Below are 16,971 nucleotides of genomic sequence, written 5' to 3'. Positions count from 1 at the left end.
GTCAATCTAGAAGTATCAACCAGTACAGTCTGTGTGGGGCCAAACACTCCTGCGTACCTAGTGTCATCATAATGCTGTAAAAACAATGGCTGCTCATCATAGCCATTCTAATAATCTCTGTACACATACTACAAGTTGTTAAGTGCCTTAGGTGCAAGCTGGCAGGTGTCAGCTGACTTGCAGTAACTATTAAGTGATTAATCATTTTGAGCTCTGTGATATCTTTGGTTGAGGTGTAAGATGGCGGTTTAAGATCCTTCCCAGCCCAAATCTTCTGTCTCCATCATGTGGATTTAGGACGGTACTGCAAGGAAGCTTGCATGGCCTCGTACTCATCACCAGTTTATGCTCTAAGCACTGGATTTTCTTGGAGAGCAAAAACTGGGCTACAGATGATGATCAAAACTGCAAAGTTACAAATGTAAAGAGTGCAAATTGATGTCTTAGAAAAAGCTCATTAAGGCCGAGCAAATTCTCACAAATCATGATGCTGAATAATTTGCTAATTTCATTCTGTCAACTGGTCTATTATTATCATTTCAGTCGAACAATGGAAATAATAATGTATCTTATACTTACAGCAATCAACAAGTGAATTATTAGGCTTGTTTGTGAATCAGCACTGTAGACGTACTCACCATCCAGAAGAGGGTTCCAGTGGCAAAGTCTGCATATTGCTCTATAGTTGACAAGACACTGAAGATGAGACACACCAGGACCATGAGGAAGCTGTTGGGAGGGACACAGTGTTTAGTGTGAGTAATCTCCACTCAATATCACTGTTCCACTGATGACATGTAACCAGATAGAAACCCTTCATTATCATTTCAATTATAACTATATACATATTTTACTTAAGCACTGAAACATAATCATTGGATAAAACCTGAGCAAGGACAAATGACACTGAACATTTTAAATATGTTTAATTTTGAATTAGTTTCTGAAAGGATGTAGGAACCAATATGTAGGAGCCAGAAGGTTTGACCTTTTGACTAAAATATTCACGTTTTTCACCTTTTTAAACTCTATATAAATGCACTCTTGGCCACTTTCGGGCCTCTTTTGCTGTGTATGGGCATTACTCGAATGTGACTAACGAGATTTTGGCTGTCATGAGAAATAGAGCCAGCTTTCCTTAAGAATCGAGTGCAGACAGACTTTTGCGCTAAATACCAGTTGACTGAGGACAGGCCTCGGTGAGTGGGGACATTTTTCAATTTCACGCCACGAGGGTTCAGCAAAGAATTACAATATTTGAGAAACGAGGTGTTTACAGTCCAGTTGTGTTCTATAAATGTCAAGGTACTTAGTCTGTTTTTCTTTTTGTCATCAATCTCCTTTTTATTAACTTTGTATTAACAGCTAGCAGGATGTTTCCACGTCTCGTAGCAACGGAGAAACATTCCGACAAGACTGTCCATCTGCCAGTGTATATACAGTCTACTATTATGGTCTGTGGGGGATGTGCACCTTCAGCACACCTATAGCAAGGTAGGATAGAGGAGAAAGGTCGAGAGAGGAAGGTAATGCAGCAGCATACAAATTAGTCTTTTAGGATAAAATCATTTTCAATTTTAACTTCCATCTTTTCAAGTATGTGTCTTCCCGTTTTTATTTACTTTTTTTTTTCATCCTATGTTTTCTATTGGTTTATACATTTTTGGTAAAGAAAAAACGACATGCCAAAGTGTATACCTGCTGCATATTTGTCAGATATACATACGCACAAAATTTTAGATATAGGATATACAATACCTGTAGGATGAATAATGTATTAATATTTTTTAAATGGTTGTATATTTATGTAATCACTTTTATTTGTTTATTTCATTCATGGTGCCTCAAAAATATTAAAATTATTCATTCGACTTCTTAAAAGTCATTAATTACGATTTATTTTGCTATTTCAGTGCCTTCAGTTCTAGCCACTTTAAGACTTTTACTTGAGTCAACTTACTGAGAAAAATTTAGATTTTCTGACCCCACAAAACTGAGAGTAGAATCTGTTGTGTGGATTTTCACCATCCCAGAAATAATCCTTGAAATGCATCTTTTAAGTGCTTCTACATGACATACTGTGAATGTTTGCCTTTACCAGCATCACGATCAAGCTCACTTTAACAACACACAGCAGTGCATTATGATGCCATGTATTACAAGATGGATTAGATGCCATATGCCGGAAGGGTTATGTAAGTGTCTGTTGTTTATCATTATTCATGTAACATACAGATTCATAAACATATATATATTCCAGAAAAATCTTTAGTGTTATCATGACATTAACGATTTAGTCTACAATTTATGTATTAGTTTTGCACAGAAGTGTCTGACTACATCGGAAACTCATCCCCACCTGTAAATGGGACACACACCTGATCCAGGAAATTTAAGGAAAAGTGTGTTGAGTATGTGTGACAAGCTCAACGCATCCTGCTCCTTTCTGGCCTGTCATGTGGTAGTACAAGTGCAAGTGTAAGAGTGAGGTGATGGAGGATAAGACTCCTAAAGGAGGATTCCCCTTACACAAAGTCTACAACACATTGGCCAGATGGGACAGTGATTTTATTCTGAGGATTAGTCCCCCCCCCCACCATCCTGTAGCCATCCTCCCTTGGATTGTGTTTAAAACACAAATGCAAAGAAAATGGGAGCACAATGGTAATAGGATATCCGCAGGGCTATGAGGAAACTATGGTGAGGGGACATCATCAGCAGTGTCATATATACGGGTCATTTTCACCCCAATGACCACAGTTAGACACAGAGACTCAACAGAGTGTGATGAAGAGGATCCTGTTTTGGTTTGGTTCGCTGTTTGCTCAACACTACCAGACAGCATGTGACATGTTGGCTAGATGGTTCAGCCTTCAGTGTTGAAATCAGCCAATGGCATGTGGAGCATGTGGAGATTTCATGTTTAGCCACACCCCCTGTGTCATGTCCTCGACATATGGGAGTGAAGGATTTAAGATGTTTATGACAATAAAAACAGGTCTTACAGCCAATCCAACCCCCTTTAGAGTAGACTTTTTCGCTAAAGGAAAGTAATTGATCATGCAGGGCACCACAACAAAGCAGGAAAAGTGGCACAAATGGTGTGTTCATTTGTGTGTACATCTTTTTGGGTTTGAGTTTTGGGAGAACAGATAAATTGAACCACATGACTTTGTTGTTGAATTCTGCTGGATCTTAAGATGACATGTTGATCACGTTTGAAAACAAGAAGAAAAAAAAAAAGCTATTTTTAATTCTTAATAGCAATCAACTCCTAAAACAAGGTATCATGCATATTCACACATAAGAGTCACAGAGGAGACATGTAATAGAACAGATTTGTCATTGTGATATATATTTTGCTGTGGTATTATTGTCCACTGTACACTGACTGATCTGATGTGCGACTGGACAATTGGAGTGCCAATCTGTTACATTATGGCTTGGCTCTCGGACAGTGGCATTACCAGAGAGCGCACAGAGGGCAGAGGGTAGGTAAAGTCACTTGAAATCCATTTTCCCTGTGTTGAAGTGAGGTGATTTTATTCCAGTAAGCATAAATATGATGTCACTGCCATGTAGGTCATTGATGAGGTCATGTAATCTGTGTTTCCCTTCAGGATACAGTATGGGGCTATGGTATTTGTTTTGTTTTGAAGGGATAACAATTCAATGCAATATCATTCCAAAAGAATGTGCCAGCTCTGAGACAAATGCCATAATGCAGTGGACAAGTCATCCAGCACAAAGCTACAGCAAATTCTGTATTAAATGTGGCTCATTAGAGCACCATTTCTGCCCAGACATTGTCTATAACGCTTATCCTTCAGGGTCACAACCCCAAATGACAAATTGTACACCCTGGACAGGTCCCCAGTCTATCACAAAGTTGAGATATAAAAAAACAAAGAGACAAACAACAACTCACATTCATATTCACGCCTAAAGACCTTTCAGGGTCCAGTTAATCTAAACATGCATGTCTTGGGACTCTGGGTAGAAGCTGGGATTCCCAGAGAGAACCCACGAAGCCACATGGAGAACATGCAAACTCCTTAAAGAAAGGCCCCAGTCAAGGTAATCCAACCCAGAGCCATCTTACGGTGAGTAATATATTGTCAAGTTAATTTTGATTGGCATTAAAGAGAGTGAAATACCCTCTTTTACAGATTTCCTCTGTTCCAAACAAGCATTGAGCCTGTATAAGACATCTGTAATTGTTCTGCACTAATCCTTAACCCTAATGCGCATGCGCTGATAAAAACCATCTTTCTTAAAAAAAAAAAAAAACAGTTTCACCCAGTTCAAAGCATTTATACTACATTTACTAACCATGTTCTGCCAAAGTCTCTGTCTCCTCTCCTCTCTCTCCCTGTCCTCATCCTGCAGGTGGTGACTCATCTCCATCCCATGTTCCTGCAACACCTGCTGGTCCCATATAGCATGAATTCAGCTCAACTCCATGAACTTCATGCAACAACATGTTCCTGCCTACACCCCCCCCTCCAATGCCTGCCTGCCTGTCTCTCTCTCTCTCTCTCTCTCTCTCTCTCTCTCTCTCTCTCTCTCAACCCAACCGGTCGAGGCAGATGGCCGCCCCCCCTGAGCCTGGTTCTGCTCGAGGTTTCTGCCTCTTAAAGGAAGTTTTTCCTTGCCACTGTTGCCAAGTGCTTGCTCATCGGGGGATCTGTTGGGTCTCTTTAAATACATTTATAAAGAGTTTGGTCTAGACCTGCTCTATATGTAAAGTGCCTTGATGTAACTTTGTTATGATTTGGCGCTATACAAATAAATCTGATTTGATTTGATTTGATTTGATTAATGCCAACCTAGAGTCAGAATGTTTTTTTTTAAATTGATGATATTGACTGTGTAGAGCTGATTATGTATTCTGTTGCTTGAAAACTGCATTTTCAGTAATGCTGAATTAATACAAGCGGTCCAAACCGAATTTGTGTTGTAAAAAATCTGCACTTCACATATCTCCAGAAATACTGTGGAAAACACAACAAAGCACTTGATTTATTGTATGTTATATGAAACAATCAAAGGAAGGTAGTCGTGATATTTAGCTAGATTTTGTGAATCAGCATTTTCATAAAGTCATATCCTAAAGCCGTCTATGCTGGAGTGTCTACTGCAGACAGGACTGGGTCACAGCCATTAGCCAGCCTGATTTGGAAGCGCCAAAACCCCTGGGATCTGATTAAAAGAAAACAGCTGGAGCTTTAGTGAGAATTAGTGAGAATGAGTGTTGATCCGCCCAGCTTCACAAAAATAAGTACAACATAGAGCCAAAGCGAACCCTCTGCTCAATCAGCTGTGAGACTAAGGCAAAATAATCTTAGGAAAATTACCTAAACACAGAAAAGTGTGGGTAACAAGAATGGAAGATGTTTAATCATCAATGCCTGCACATAACTATAGTTTGCATGAAAGGTCAAATATTGTAGACTGAATAGCACAGACATGCACATTCTCTATCCCTGTTCTCACCTTCCACTGACCCAGTCCTAAACTTTTGCACTGCTCATGTTTGTTTTCCCATGGAACCAGCTAAATATCCACATGGTGTCTGCTCAAGCTGAGTTATATTACATTAATGCCACATTTTTATGAGAGAGCCATACCTGAGGGGTCAGATATCAGCATGATCCACAACCGATCAGCTTGTCCACCAAATACTTGGACAATAGATACAAATCTCATTAGAGGAGGGCAAGACGAATGAAAAGAGAGATAGCTGGGAGGAGTATCAGACGACCATCACAGTGTCATTGATAACAAATATGAACACAAATATGTCAGATTCTGCACCAGCAACATGTGTAGTTAGTAGCGTCTTAGGGTTACACAATCATCTGGCTCAAGCTTTACTTCAGGGTCAGGTGGGTCAAGTTCAATTTGACAGTGGAGCAATAATTTATGTTAGAAAGGAGTGAAAGAAAAACATTGTCATTTTGGATTAAGTCCATTGACTGCTAAAATAATCCAAAACTATTTCAATTTTCTATTTTTATACAAAAACAGCAGATGAAGCGTGAAGTTTTCCTGCTTTGGGCTGTGATATACTGAGGTGACTTTTTGGCTTAGTGATTAATTCAGAGAATTATTGGCCTGTACTATACATCAACAGTAAATTAATGTATTGCAAATGAAATCAAATCAGATTTATTTGTCTAGCGCCAAATCATAACAAAGTTACATCAAGGCCCTTTACATATAGAGCAGGTCTAGACCGAACTCTTTATAAAATGATTTAAAGAGACCCAACAGATCCCCCAATGAGCAGGCACTTGGCAACATTGGCAAGGAAAAACTTCCTTGCTAGCTTATTGCTAGCTGCAGGCTTCAGTTCTTTGCTTAAGCCTGGCATAAGTTAGTTGCTTACAGCAACTGTCCTATGTAGAAGCCTGACAATTATTTCTAACATGTAAAAATAGGCTGGTTATTGCTGTGTGCAAAAAATTCATTCTTTCATTCATTCATCTTCCATCACTTATCTGTTTTTGGGTCACAGGGGGTGCTGGAGCAAATTCCCAGCTCACACTGGGTGAGGTCAGGATACACCCTGGACAGGTCAGCGAGTTACAGGGCCAACACACAGAGACAGACAGAGACCAACAACCACTCACTCTCACACTCAGACCTACCAGACAATTTAGTCACCAGTTAACCCAAACATGATATCTTTGGATGGTGGGAGTAAACCCATGCAGACACGGGGAGAACATGCAAACTCCACAGAGAAAGGCCTCAGGGTGGGAACCGAACCTGCAATCTTCTTATTGTATGCCGTTGTGCTGCCCAGTATCTAAAATGTATCCCTTAAAATCAACACAACATGAAGTAGTGAACTAAATGAGATATTATAAAGTACTTGGACATCAAGGAATGTATAATTTTAGAGTCAAAGTCCTTAACGTGCATGAGAAGTTTGTATTAAAAGTCATTCCCTAGTGTACATAAATTTCAACAGAGAAATGGAAGTGGCCCGTACAGTACACTTGATTCAGTCAATAATCTCTTGTAAACAGATATCTAATAAGAGGTTTCCTTTCTACATGTTCCACATAAATGGAGGGGGAGGCCTGGAAGCTTTACTATAGCCATTACAATAATCTGCCCTGATATAAAAACACACAACAAAGCCAAGTATTCCAAACAACATCTGGCCTGCTGCATTTTCACGAGGATAAACAGGTGCAAAGAGATTTCTCCACAGCAAACTGGTGTTATGACATTGCAGGGAAAATAGCCTTTATCAGATAATAGCGTTTTCAATGACAAACAAGGATGATTAAATAAGTAAGAGTAGGACATTTATCAGCTGGACAGTTGAATTCTTGTTTTACTCCTGTTTTAACATCACCTTCATCGTCTCAAGCACTTTAAAATGGCTTTTTTCCCTCTGTATTGCAACATGCTGTCTTTGACGGATAAGAGGCCAGAGAGGTATGGTAATAATCTGCTTGCAGTCTGAGAAGGGTGTTTGGGAATCATGAGGACATAAATGTTTATTCCCTTTGGTTATGTAAAAGACTCAGATGGAATGGCCTAAACGTGAAGGGGATCATTTCCCCAGGTTGTCTGTGTGCTGGGGAGTCTGCATGCCATTGCATAAGACCCTTTTTGGACACGTCCATGTATGCTGCCTGGCCTCCAAGAGATTTCTACTCACCCTGACTAAGTCTGTCCACACTATTTAGGCAGATGTTTGTATGTTTGTGTTTTTTTCTTTCTCATGCATTCAATTCAATACTCTTTAAATTAACCATGACTGTTTTCTTGGCTTTCGAAACAAAGGCTTTCAACAGTAACCGTCACTTCAGTTTTGTTAATTTATTTACTGTTTAATCACTTTTATGAGATGAATCCTGCTTTAAAGAAATGTGGCTATATATTTCCCCTCTGCTCAACAAAACTGACTTTGAATTATGTCAGAGTATTACAAAGAATCTGCTGGGCTAAAGTTATTTTTTTGATGTGCTTTGCAACTTATTATCTAGATAATACTGGATCTACGCCAGGTGAAATCTAAACTATCACAGAAAAGGTCTCCTGTTGGGGGAAATTTGTTTTCTCAGTTTTTTCTGCCACCAAATGGTTTCTTGAGTGCCCTATTCTTTTCTTTTTAATAAACAAGATTGTAATGCAGCTCTGAAAGGTATGGGATTGGTTGAGGTTAGCTGGTCCGAGGAACGATGTGATGGAGATGTTATTGTTGCCTTTTTCTGCTGGAGACAGCTCTTGGTGATTACAGAAAGGTTCCTTCTAAATTGGTAAGCTGTTGATGATAGAACTTTTTACTGAGCAAAAGGAAAACTAACAAATAAGTCCTTTAAAGCATCAAAACAGATACCCACTTACAGCTTATGTACATTGTGATAGGAGTCATCTGTTGCTAAATGTGTGTTCTGTAGATAGTGTGTTATCGTATTAGGGCACCTGTTGATTGGACAGATGTTTGGAAACAGCCAGATGGAGTGTTGATCGGTGCATTTTCAGATAAGCCTTTATGAGCCAATATGTTTGAATATTTCCCTTCATTGTTTCTGCAATCCATCATTATTTTCACATCTGGGTATGAGTGATGTTAGACACATGACTGTGTCTGCATGCAAACATGCCCTGTGTTTGCTTACGCTGAAATTGCTGGCAATTTGGATCTGTTGCTGATCCTCACACAACAAAGGCTGTGATGAATAAAGCAGCCACCTGTGTGTGTGTGTGTCATCCCATTGTAGAGCAAGCCTATTACGGCTGTCATGAGTCCTGCATACAGCCCTTTATACATCCCTTCTCCTCTGCCAATCTCTAAAGAGGCAGGGAGAATAGATAGCCACCAGCGATTGCCATCGACAAGTAAAAGTTACTTAAAAGAGTGTCAGCGGGGATCAGTCTGAAGGGTTTAATATTGAATGACAGACAGGCTCAGGCTCTCCCTCCTCTGTGAGGGGAGAACATTAGAGCCTGAATCACTGTTAGGATAGATTATCGCACATAGTAGAATGGAGAATCTCTGTGGTGTTTCCATCCACCTTTGACTCACACAGCTAATAGTTTAATACGAAAGACTAATTTGAGCTCTCTTCAAGTACAATTTCACAAAGGCTGAGCAATATTTGCTGCAATATTTGATGACTGAACATTAAGCTTAATTTTTTATAGAATTCTGATGGCAAATGAGCTATAGCACCTTGATGGGGGATGAGTGTGTTTTTATAATGGTTGATGATTTGGAAGAAATGGGAGGAAGATATTAATCTTGCTTTTGAAAGTTACACAGGAAACAAAATCATTAATATTTTTAGTCACGACAGCATAACTGCTAAGTAACATCCCAAAGGTGGCACTGGGTCATATGTTGTAAACTAAAAAACTGCCTTTTAGTTTGGATGAACTATGACTAAAAAGTCATAGTTCATCCAAACTGTATGTGAGCAACTATATTTTGTAACAATCATTAATTTTGATACAAATAGGATACACAGAGATGCCGCAGTCAAACTTCTTATTTGTGTTATTGCAAAGTTCATACAATCTCAAGCAATAATGTTGAACATTTACAATCACTGGTGGTAACAATTAGACCTTTATAAACCCACATAACAGACAATAATATGAACAGAATGGAAGCATGAGTAAAACTATATGGAAACTAAGATCATATCATTTGACCAAATGCGGTTTGACCACCAGGACAAAAACATGATTACACTTAAACACACCAGGGTGCGTGGCGTCTGTTTCATGATACATTTCTGGATGTAAGTGCAACTAAAGCAGCAGCAGGAGCAGCAATAATCCTCCCAACACCCTTTCAAAGTGATTTACTAGGAGGCCAGGATACAGCATTAGGACATTTGACTGGGCCAATATATACTGTTGCCACGAGGAAATAGAACAAACAAGTCTGCAAAGAAACTCTCTTTATACTCACTGTATGATTCAACTGCATGTAAACAGAAGAGTTCATTGGAGACCTTCCAACTGAATTTCCAATATTATCATTCATATTTTCATCTAATCTGGTCTAAATCCATGTGATCAGGGTTTACTATGATGTCTGGAGATAAACTGCGGTATACATCAGAAGATTCTTTAGTCCAATCAGGGAATATTCTTGGATGTTTCACCCCTTTTAATCACATTCGGAATTCGGAACTTCTTTAACTGCTTCTGGGATGAATATAATCTAATATAATAAGTAGGCATTTAACATTTGCCATCCATGAAAAAATAAGTAGCATTAAATTAATGTTTTTAGCTTTTTCTTTTCATTATTTTAGATATTAACTTAATGTATTTACGTTTTAGCTTTGCTATTTGAATATTTGAATTTGAATTTGGTACTATGGGAACTGTGATACCAAATACACCTATACATCTAACACCAAAACATCCTCCGCAAATCCAAATCCTGCAGCCAAGTCTTTTCCTATCATGACATCATCCTGGAACAGCTGAGAACCAACAAAGGACACACTTAGTTGCTTAGCGGCTGTTAAGGAAGTGATTCTTGTAAGTTAAGTTTTAAGTGTGGGTCACTGTGTTCCAAGCAGAGAAGGAAACATCGTCTTTCTTGTTGACTTGTTTGGCGGTAAGGAAGAGCAGAAAATGCCAAGCTCATAAAGGCCAGAGGTGTGGCCGAACAGATCACACTGACCTGCTCCTGTTGGGTCATCTGGAAACAAGCACAGACAGACAGTTGGCCACGGACACCTCTACTTTTGTTACTGGGAACCAGATCCCAGTACTGCAAAGGAGATGCACTAGATGTAATTAACGAGAGGGAGACTGGAGCTAGGAGACACCTCTCAGACCCATGTTGCTTGAGTAAGACATTTGACTTGTTCGATGACTTTTAAACAGCTTTAGCCACTGATATATAAGTTAAGCCTTGTTATAATTTATTCAAGTCTTTGGTTGGATGAGTTATATCGTATGTATGTTTTTGTTTCTCCTTGAACCAAGTGCTTGAGACTTGTTTTTGAATAGTTTGCTGAGAGATTACTTTTCCTGAATGCAACTGGAGTTTATTCATTCTTTTGAGCTTAATGGAGCTAATTTATTGTCATCTGTCAATCTCCATTGTTAGGATGTCTACTCATTGTGCACTGCTGGCAAACTGACCTTAACATAGAAATTGACAGATACTCACACAAGGAAGTGGTAGAGGAAGCATTTCAGTCCCGCAGGTCTCTCTAGGAAGTTGTAAACATCCCCCTGCATGCTAGTCTTGATGTAAGGGCTCTGGAAATTCTTGTGGTGATGATGCAGCCAGCTTGAACGAGGGAGAGGCGGCGGGACAGAGGTGATAGAGGGCTGGCTGTGTATCGTCGGCAGCGCTGGGTCCTTTGTGTCTGCCGGCGGACAGCAGGGAATGCCTGATCCATTATTCACCGCCATGGGGTCCTGTTCCAGTGAAACAGGAGAGTACCGGCTTCCATCAGGTGCAGGCGCCTTCAGGGTGGCGCCGCTGGTTGTAGTGTCAGCGGAGGCTGCAGGGTCAGCATCCATATCCTGGTCCAAGCTGAGGCTGAGGTTGGTGCTGGCGTATCCATTGGGATTGCATTTTATGAAAGAGCTCCCCAGCCTGCTGCCATAGTCACGCTGAATGTGGCACGTCATGTGGAAGGAGCGAGCCCGTCTTTCCTCCATGTTGCTCCACAAGGACAGTGCAGTTCAGAGGGGCCAAGTTTTGTGGGACCTGGAAATTGCTGGTGATGATGATGAACGTCCAGGTAGAAGAGTAAAAGCCCAGCAGGAAGATACACTCAGTGAGGCATGGCTAGCTCCTCGCTGCAGACAAGAACCGTCTCTGCTGAGCTGAGTGTGCGCACATACCTGCATAGGAAGAAGTGGCATGAGCCATAAAGATCCTGAGACTGAAAGCAAGCCTTCCCCTAAGCCAGCAATAATGCAGTTAAATTAAAATATCATGAGAAACTAAAGTTTTGGATACTGTAAAGCTTCATTTTCTGAACCACCGTTACTCTGTGTACAGTGAAAAGTGTTTCCAAATAATTCAGATATATAATAATTCAGTGCTTGGAGAAATAAATGGGCAAAAGCTGCCTAATTAGTTGTTCAACAATTGAAGGTTTTCAACAGGAAGTGACTCCCTGTTTTCATGAGTTAATGCAGCAAAAATATACTCTCAGGCTTTCACATAAAAATCTGTACAGACACACATGTTCGTGCTTCAACATGGTGAGCACCACTGTTTGCTGCTGAGGTTAAATGAAGAGGAGGGAAAAAGCCATTTTATTTCTGAGTTAGAAATTGTGGTGACATTTCTATGAACTTTGCAAATGGTTATGAGCCCTGACACTGTGACTTATGACCTGTGAACATAGAACTGCAAGAGTCACGTAATATTCCCAGAATAGACTAATATGTGAGTTCATGTGGCAGCCACAGGTCGTTACACGAGGTGATTTTCACCAGTTTTCTCAAAAGAGTTTTCCCCTGATGGATGTTAAAATCTATCTAGTTTCCCATCTGGGAAGGTAAAACAGATTCACAGCAGGTCACTCTACAAAGAGAAAATAATCTAATGTATACCAGCGTCGAGCAAATGTTAAGCCACAACAGCTACAATGTGACCTACCCTAAGAGTTTGACAAAACAGATCACAGAAGCTTAATCCTGCAAGAGTTTCACTGACTAAAGCCACAGTCGCAGCCAAGTGGGTGGGTTTTGCAACTTGCCTTTTACTTATTCCAGTTTTTTTCTTGGATTTTTACATGAACATCCATAACAAAGTTAAAGATTTTTTGCTAATATTGAGCATTTCTAACTGAACATATATTAACTATACAGCAACTGGAAAATAGTGAATGGTGAATACACAGGAAAGGGGGGTCTACAAATGTAACTGTTAATCAGCAAGACATCCGAAATTTGAAAATTTGCAAAAAAGAAAAAAAGAATGTGTGGACAGCATGATAACTACACAAAAGCATTTTCCATCTCCTACGTTATTCCTTTGGAACTTGTTTTCACTGCATGAGTGTATCAAAGATAAGTAGTTGGTAAGTATCTTCCGTGGAAAGACGCTAAACCAGGTAGTGTGATAGATGACCGGATGTTGCCTAAATGGATGGAAAAAGCCTCATAGGACATGGGAGGTGGACTAATTGGAGGCTGCCAGCCCCTTTTCATATCTGTCGCCAAACTGCGGATAGCCCGATGACAAGCGCCACAAGAGCTGCTGTCTCCTTGTAGATAGAGTTTCTACCTTTAAAACCACAGTCATGAGACACACAATTAACTGCCGTGTGTGCATTGGCTGCTCTAGGACTCTACAGTTACAGAGCATTGTGTGACTTTCCGTTAAACTGAACCGATGCTGGCATGGGACCCATATCACAAATTAAATAAACACATGTGGGATCATGTTAAGATCCGTCACGCTCAATCAAGAAATAAAAAAATGTAATTGTTGTTTTCCACATTAAGGTGCTGAACGTAATTCCTGAAATCAGTTGTTTTTTTTTTTTTTTTTTTTTTTTTGTTTGTTTGTTTGTTATTTTGTTATTTCATTAAGCTACACAATCATCCAAACATTCAGTCAGTACTTTAATCAATTGATGCTGGATGCTCGGACCTTGTGAAATCTTACCTTGAACTCCAAAGACGCATCTCGAGTTGTTAGCAGCGCAAAAAGAGATATGACTGTCAGTGAAGCGAGACAACAGGTCCGTTGTTTTTGGCTCTATATGGATATCTGATCCGGTCACGAACTTTTTACTTGTTAAATTAGAAATTATATTGCAGAGCTCACAAACACACAGCCAAAGCTCAAGTGTTCAATCGGCTGCTGCCTGTAGGACCTGACCCTTTGAAGTGCATCGCAGCTTCTGCCTGGACAGTGCTGCGTTAACAGGCCACTGGAGAACTGGCACTCTGGCAATCTTCTATTATAACACTTCATGTGATGTTCTGGGAGTGTAGCTGATTATTTATACTGAACTTGAAACAATCTATTAGGCAGTAATTAGTCATACACGCTGCTGGAAAACCACATAACAAATAAGATAAACTTCCAAACACATTGCGAAGCTTAACTTTTTAAAGCTATGGGCTAATAATGTGTGACTTTTATTTACAACAGTGAGGTCAAATATTACCGCCATCCACTCACTTTTAATAGTCCCTCAGTAACAAGTTACGATACTGACTATCCTACCCAACTTCCTTCGTACAAATGTGTCAAATCCAGGTTTGAACCGAAAACAAGATGTTTGTGGACGGACCGCTGACGTGAATTTTTACTTTTGTTTTAACGAGGGTCCATGAATGCAGCACAGTTTCAAAAAGCAGCAGCTGGTGGAAGGACATCCGCGGTCACATGTGGATACAGATAATACATCAGTGTAAATACAGATGAAGAGGGCCTGTTGCCATTCAGTCTTTACCAATATGTATTTTTTAGTGTTAGTGATTTTTTAACCAAGTGTTATTTCTAAGTGACATCCACTCACAAATTCCGTAAAATCCCACGACTTTATCTGAAATGGTTTGGTTGTTTGATTAATTTATTAGTTGGCACAAAATTACCAATTGTGATAATGTCAATCAACTTGATTGTTTTTAAGCATGGCTTTCTGCATGCTAATCACGTAATACGGTAAAAGTTAGTGCTAATTCAAAAAACACCAAGTGATTTGCAGATTTAATAAAATAAACATTGAATGTGATGTGATGCACTAAATGCTGATACTGAATACCTACTCTATATCTACTATTGTGTTCAATATAACCTAAAACAATTACGGTCTGAAAGATTTTGATAGGAGAGTGAACATCACATGGGTGAGGGAGGGCTTGATGTTGTAACTTGCGGTGGAAATTTCTAATAAATTTTCAACTCAGAATTTATATAAACCAAATTGATATTGATTGATATTAAGTAGACCTGCTGTTTTAGGGGACCCTGGAGGTCTGGGCCCAGTGTCCAAACACTCAGCCTGCCTTGAAGTTTTCAATTATTACCATTGTAGTTTTGTAATTTGCACAAGTGTATGTGTACATGTATATAAAACTCATGCCTATGCAGATAGAGAAAAAAAATCAATGCCAATGAAGAGATACAAACCACTGACTGAGGTTACTTATAAATAATTAAGTAAGTTCTAAGTTTCTGTCAATAAACTGTTAACCTGGTTTGGTGTTGAGGTTCAGGAACTGCAGGAAGGAATTTAACCCTGGTTGGCTGATACCTTGGAGGTTGTTTGAGCAAGCTCACAGTCGTGAATAATGTGTTTTAAGATGTGGACTCAGGACATATGTAGATCTTTTCTTGTCATATGCGTCTGCAAAACTAGACAAACTTTACAACTGCGAGGCTAAAACAGACAAAACTTCTTTTTAGGGCCTCCACGTGAAAAACCAGGATAGTTCTTGCCCCCCCCAAGTGGTTTACAATCAAAGTGGGAACAAAGACATCCATATGTCAAACATCTGGCTGCTTAGTTCCACCCAATGTTGGTAATTTCACTGCAGCAGCCTTGTCACCCCCTGAGCTTGAAACAGCTCAGAGGAAATGCTTGTTCTGGTGACTCACAGAGCCTTATGAACGTGGTAATCTTCATGTTGACATGTGACTCTGATGGGGATCTGAACAGGAACTGTAGCTCCTTCCCCCTATGCAAGGTTTCTTGACCACACCACCTTACTCCACCACTAGTGTTGCTAAGGCAATCACACAGGATGCTTCACTTCCTGATTCTGTCAAACCTTCATCAAGAATATCTTCAAGAAAGTAACTGTGATTGGATCTTGAGTGAGGCCTTTTAATGTTTATTGTTTAGGTTAATTGGTGACTCTGAGTTGCCCATAAGTCTGAATGTGAGTGGTTGCTCATCACTATCTGTGTCTGTTTGTTAGCCCTGCAATCAACTGTATCAATCAAAGAAGTCATACTGCTACTTCATCACTTTGAATTGAAAAACAATGTTAATATAATTAATTTCTTACCTTATTGCCCACTAGTATGGGGCCCTCTCTATGGCTTCAGTAGTACAGCTGGTACCAAGTCCCTGTATGCAGGCTTCAGTGACCTCTCCATCTCAGATTGCACCATCATCCATGAAAGACTCATCCAGTTTTTGTTGCTGAATATCATGTCCTATGATGATGTGGCGTCAGATGTAAAGGTGACCTTTCAGGCAGCAGTGTGATCTGAGCAGAAATCCTGCCCAAAGGTGGCCTGCAGGAATTTTGTGGTGGGTCGCTGCTGGTGGCTGGTACTTTGCAGTAGACAGTGAGTCAGGGAGTGTGGAGACATCTAAATGTCATTCCAGCCATCTGAATCACGATACTGTCTAAAGGGAGCTGGTCTGTTTACTGTCTAATGATAGATTTACTTTCCTGCTTCACTACCATGATGTTTTAGCAGCTGATGGGTCGGGCCAGATCGAAACCTTCAAATTTCAGTAAAAAGTATTATTTGCAAACAATATATCATCTATTTTGTCAATTGTTAAATTGTAGTTAAATTTGTTTTTGCCATCAGTTCCGCATTTTTTTAACAATAAATCGATAAAAGCAAACATTTATGCATACAAAAATAACATAATTGAGGTAACTTTTTTCAGCCCAAATTACCTGCAGATTGACTGATGACTAAATCTTCACTTTTCAGTTTGTAATGCATGATTATACAAATGCTGCACAACCATAGACCCAGAAGTGAAATGAGGATGATTCAACCAGGCTTTATTAACTGATTATAAAAGGATGGATTTCTTAAATTCATGAATTAATCCTTTGCTGTTAATTTCTAAAAATACTGCTACATATTCTAATGAGAGTATATTTGTACCTTACATTCAGATGTTTTAGAGGATTATTGTGACAGATTGTTTAGAATTAAGCACATTTATTGCGAGACACATCCCTTATGGTGACTAAAAATTACTTACAACAATAATCTCCACTAGACTGGGCTTCATTCCCCAA

General features: G+C 39.6%; 1 protein-coding gene across 1 annotated transcript in view; it reads right to left on the bottom strand.

Annotated features, from left to right (window-relative positions):
- kcnq1.2 (potassium voltage-gated channel, KQT-like subfamily, member 1.2) overlaps window positions 1–11,664 on the bottom strand; it is a 146,995-nt gene extending 135,331 nt beyond the window's left edge. Inside the window, exons 1-2 of the mRNA XM_029522545.1 lie at window positions 11,165–11,664; window positions 639–729 (exon numbers count right to left, since the gene is read on the bottom strand). Of these exons, the coding sequence (XP_029378405.1) occupies window positions 639–729; window positions 11,165–11,664 (591 nt within the window). The remainder of the gene's footprint in view (window positions 1–638; window positions 730–11,164) is intronic.
- Between the last annotated feature and the right edge of the window lie 5,307 nt (window positions 11,665–16,971).

This window comes from Echeneis naucrates, chromosome 16, assembly GCF_900963305.1.
Source record: "Echeneis naucrates chromosome 16, fEcheNa1.1, whole genome shotgun sequence".
In the NCBI taxonomy this organism is placed as follows: domain Eukaryota; kingdom Metazoa; phylum Chordata; class Actinopteri; order Carangiformes; family Echeneidae; genus Echeneis; species Echeneis naucrates.
The sequence above is the reverse complement of the archived record's forward strand: the minus strand, read 5'-3'. Positions and strand labels throughout refer to the sequence as shown.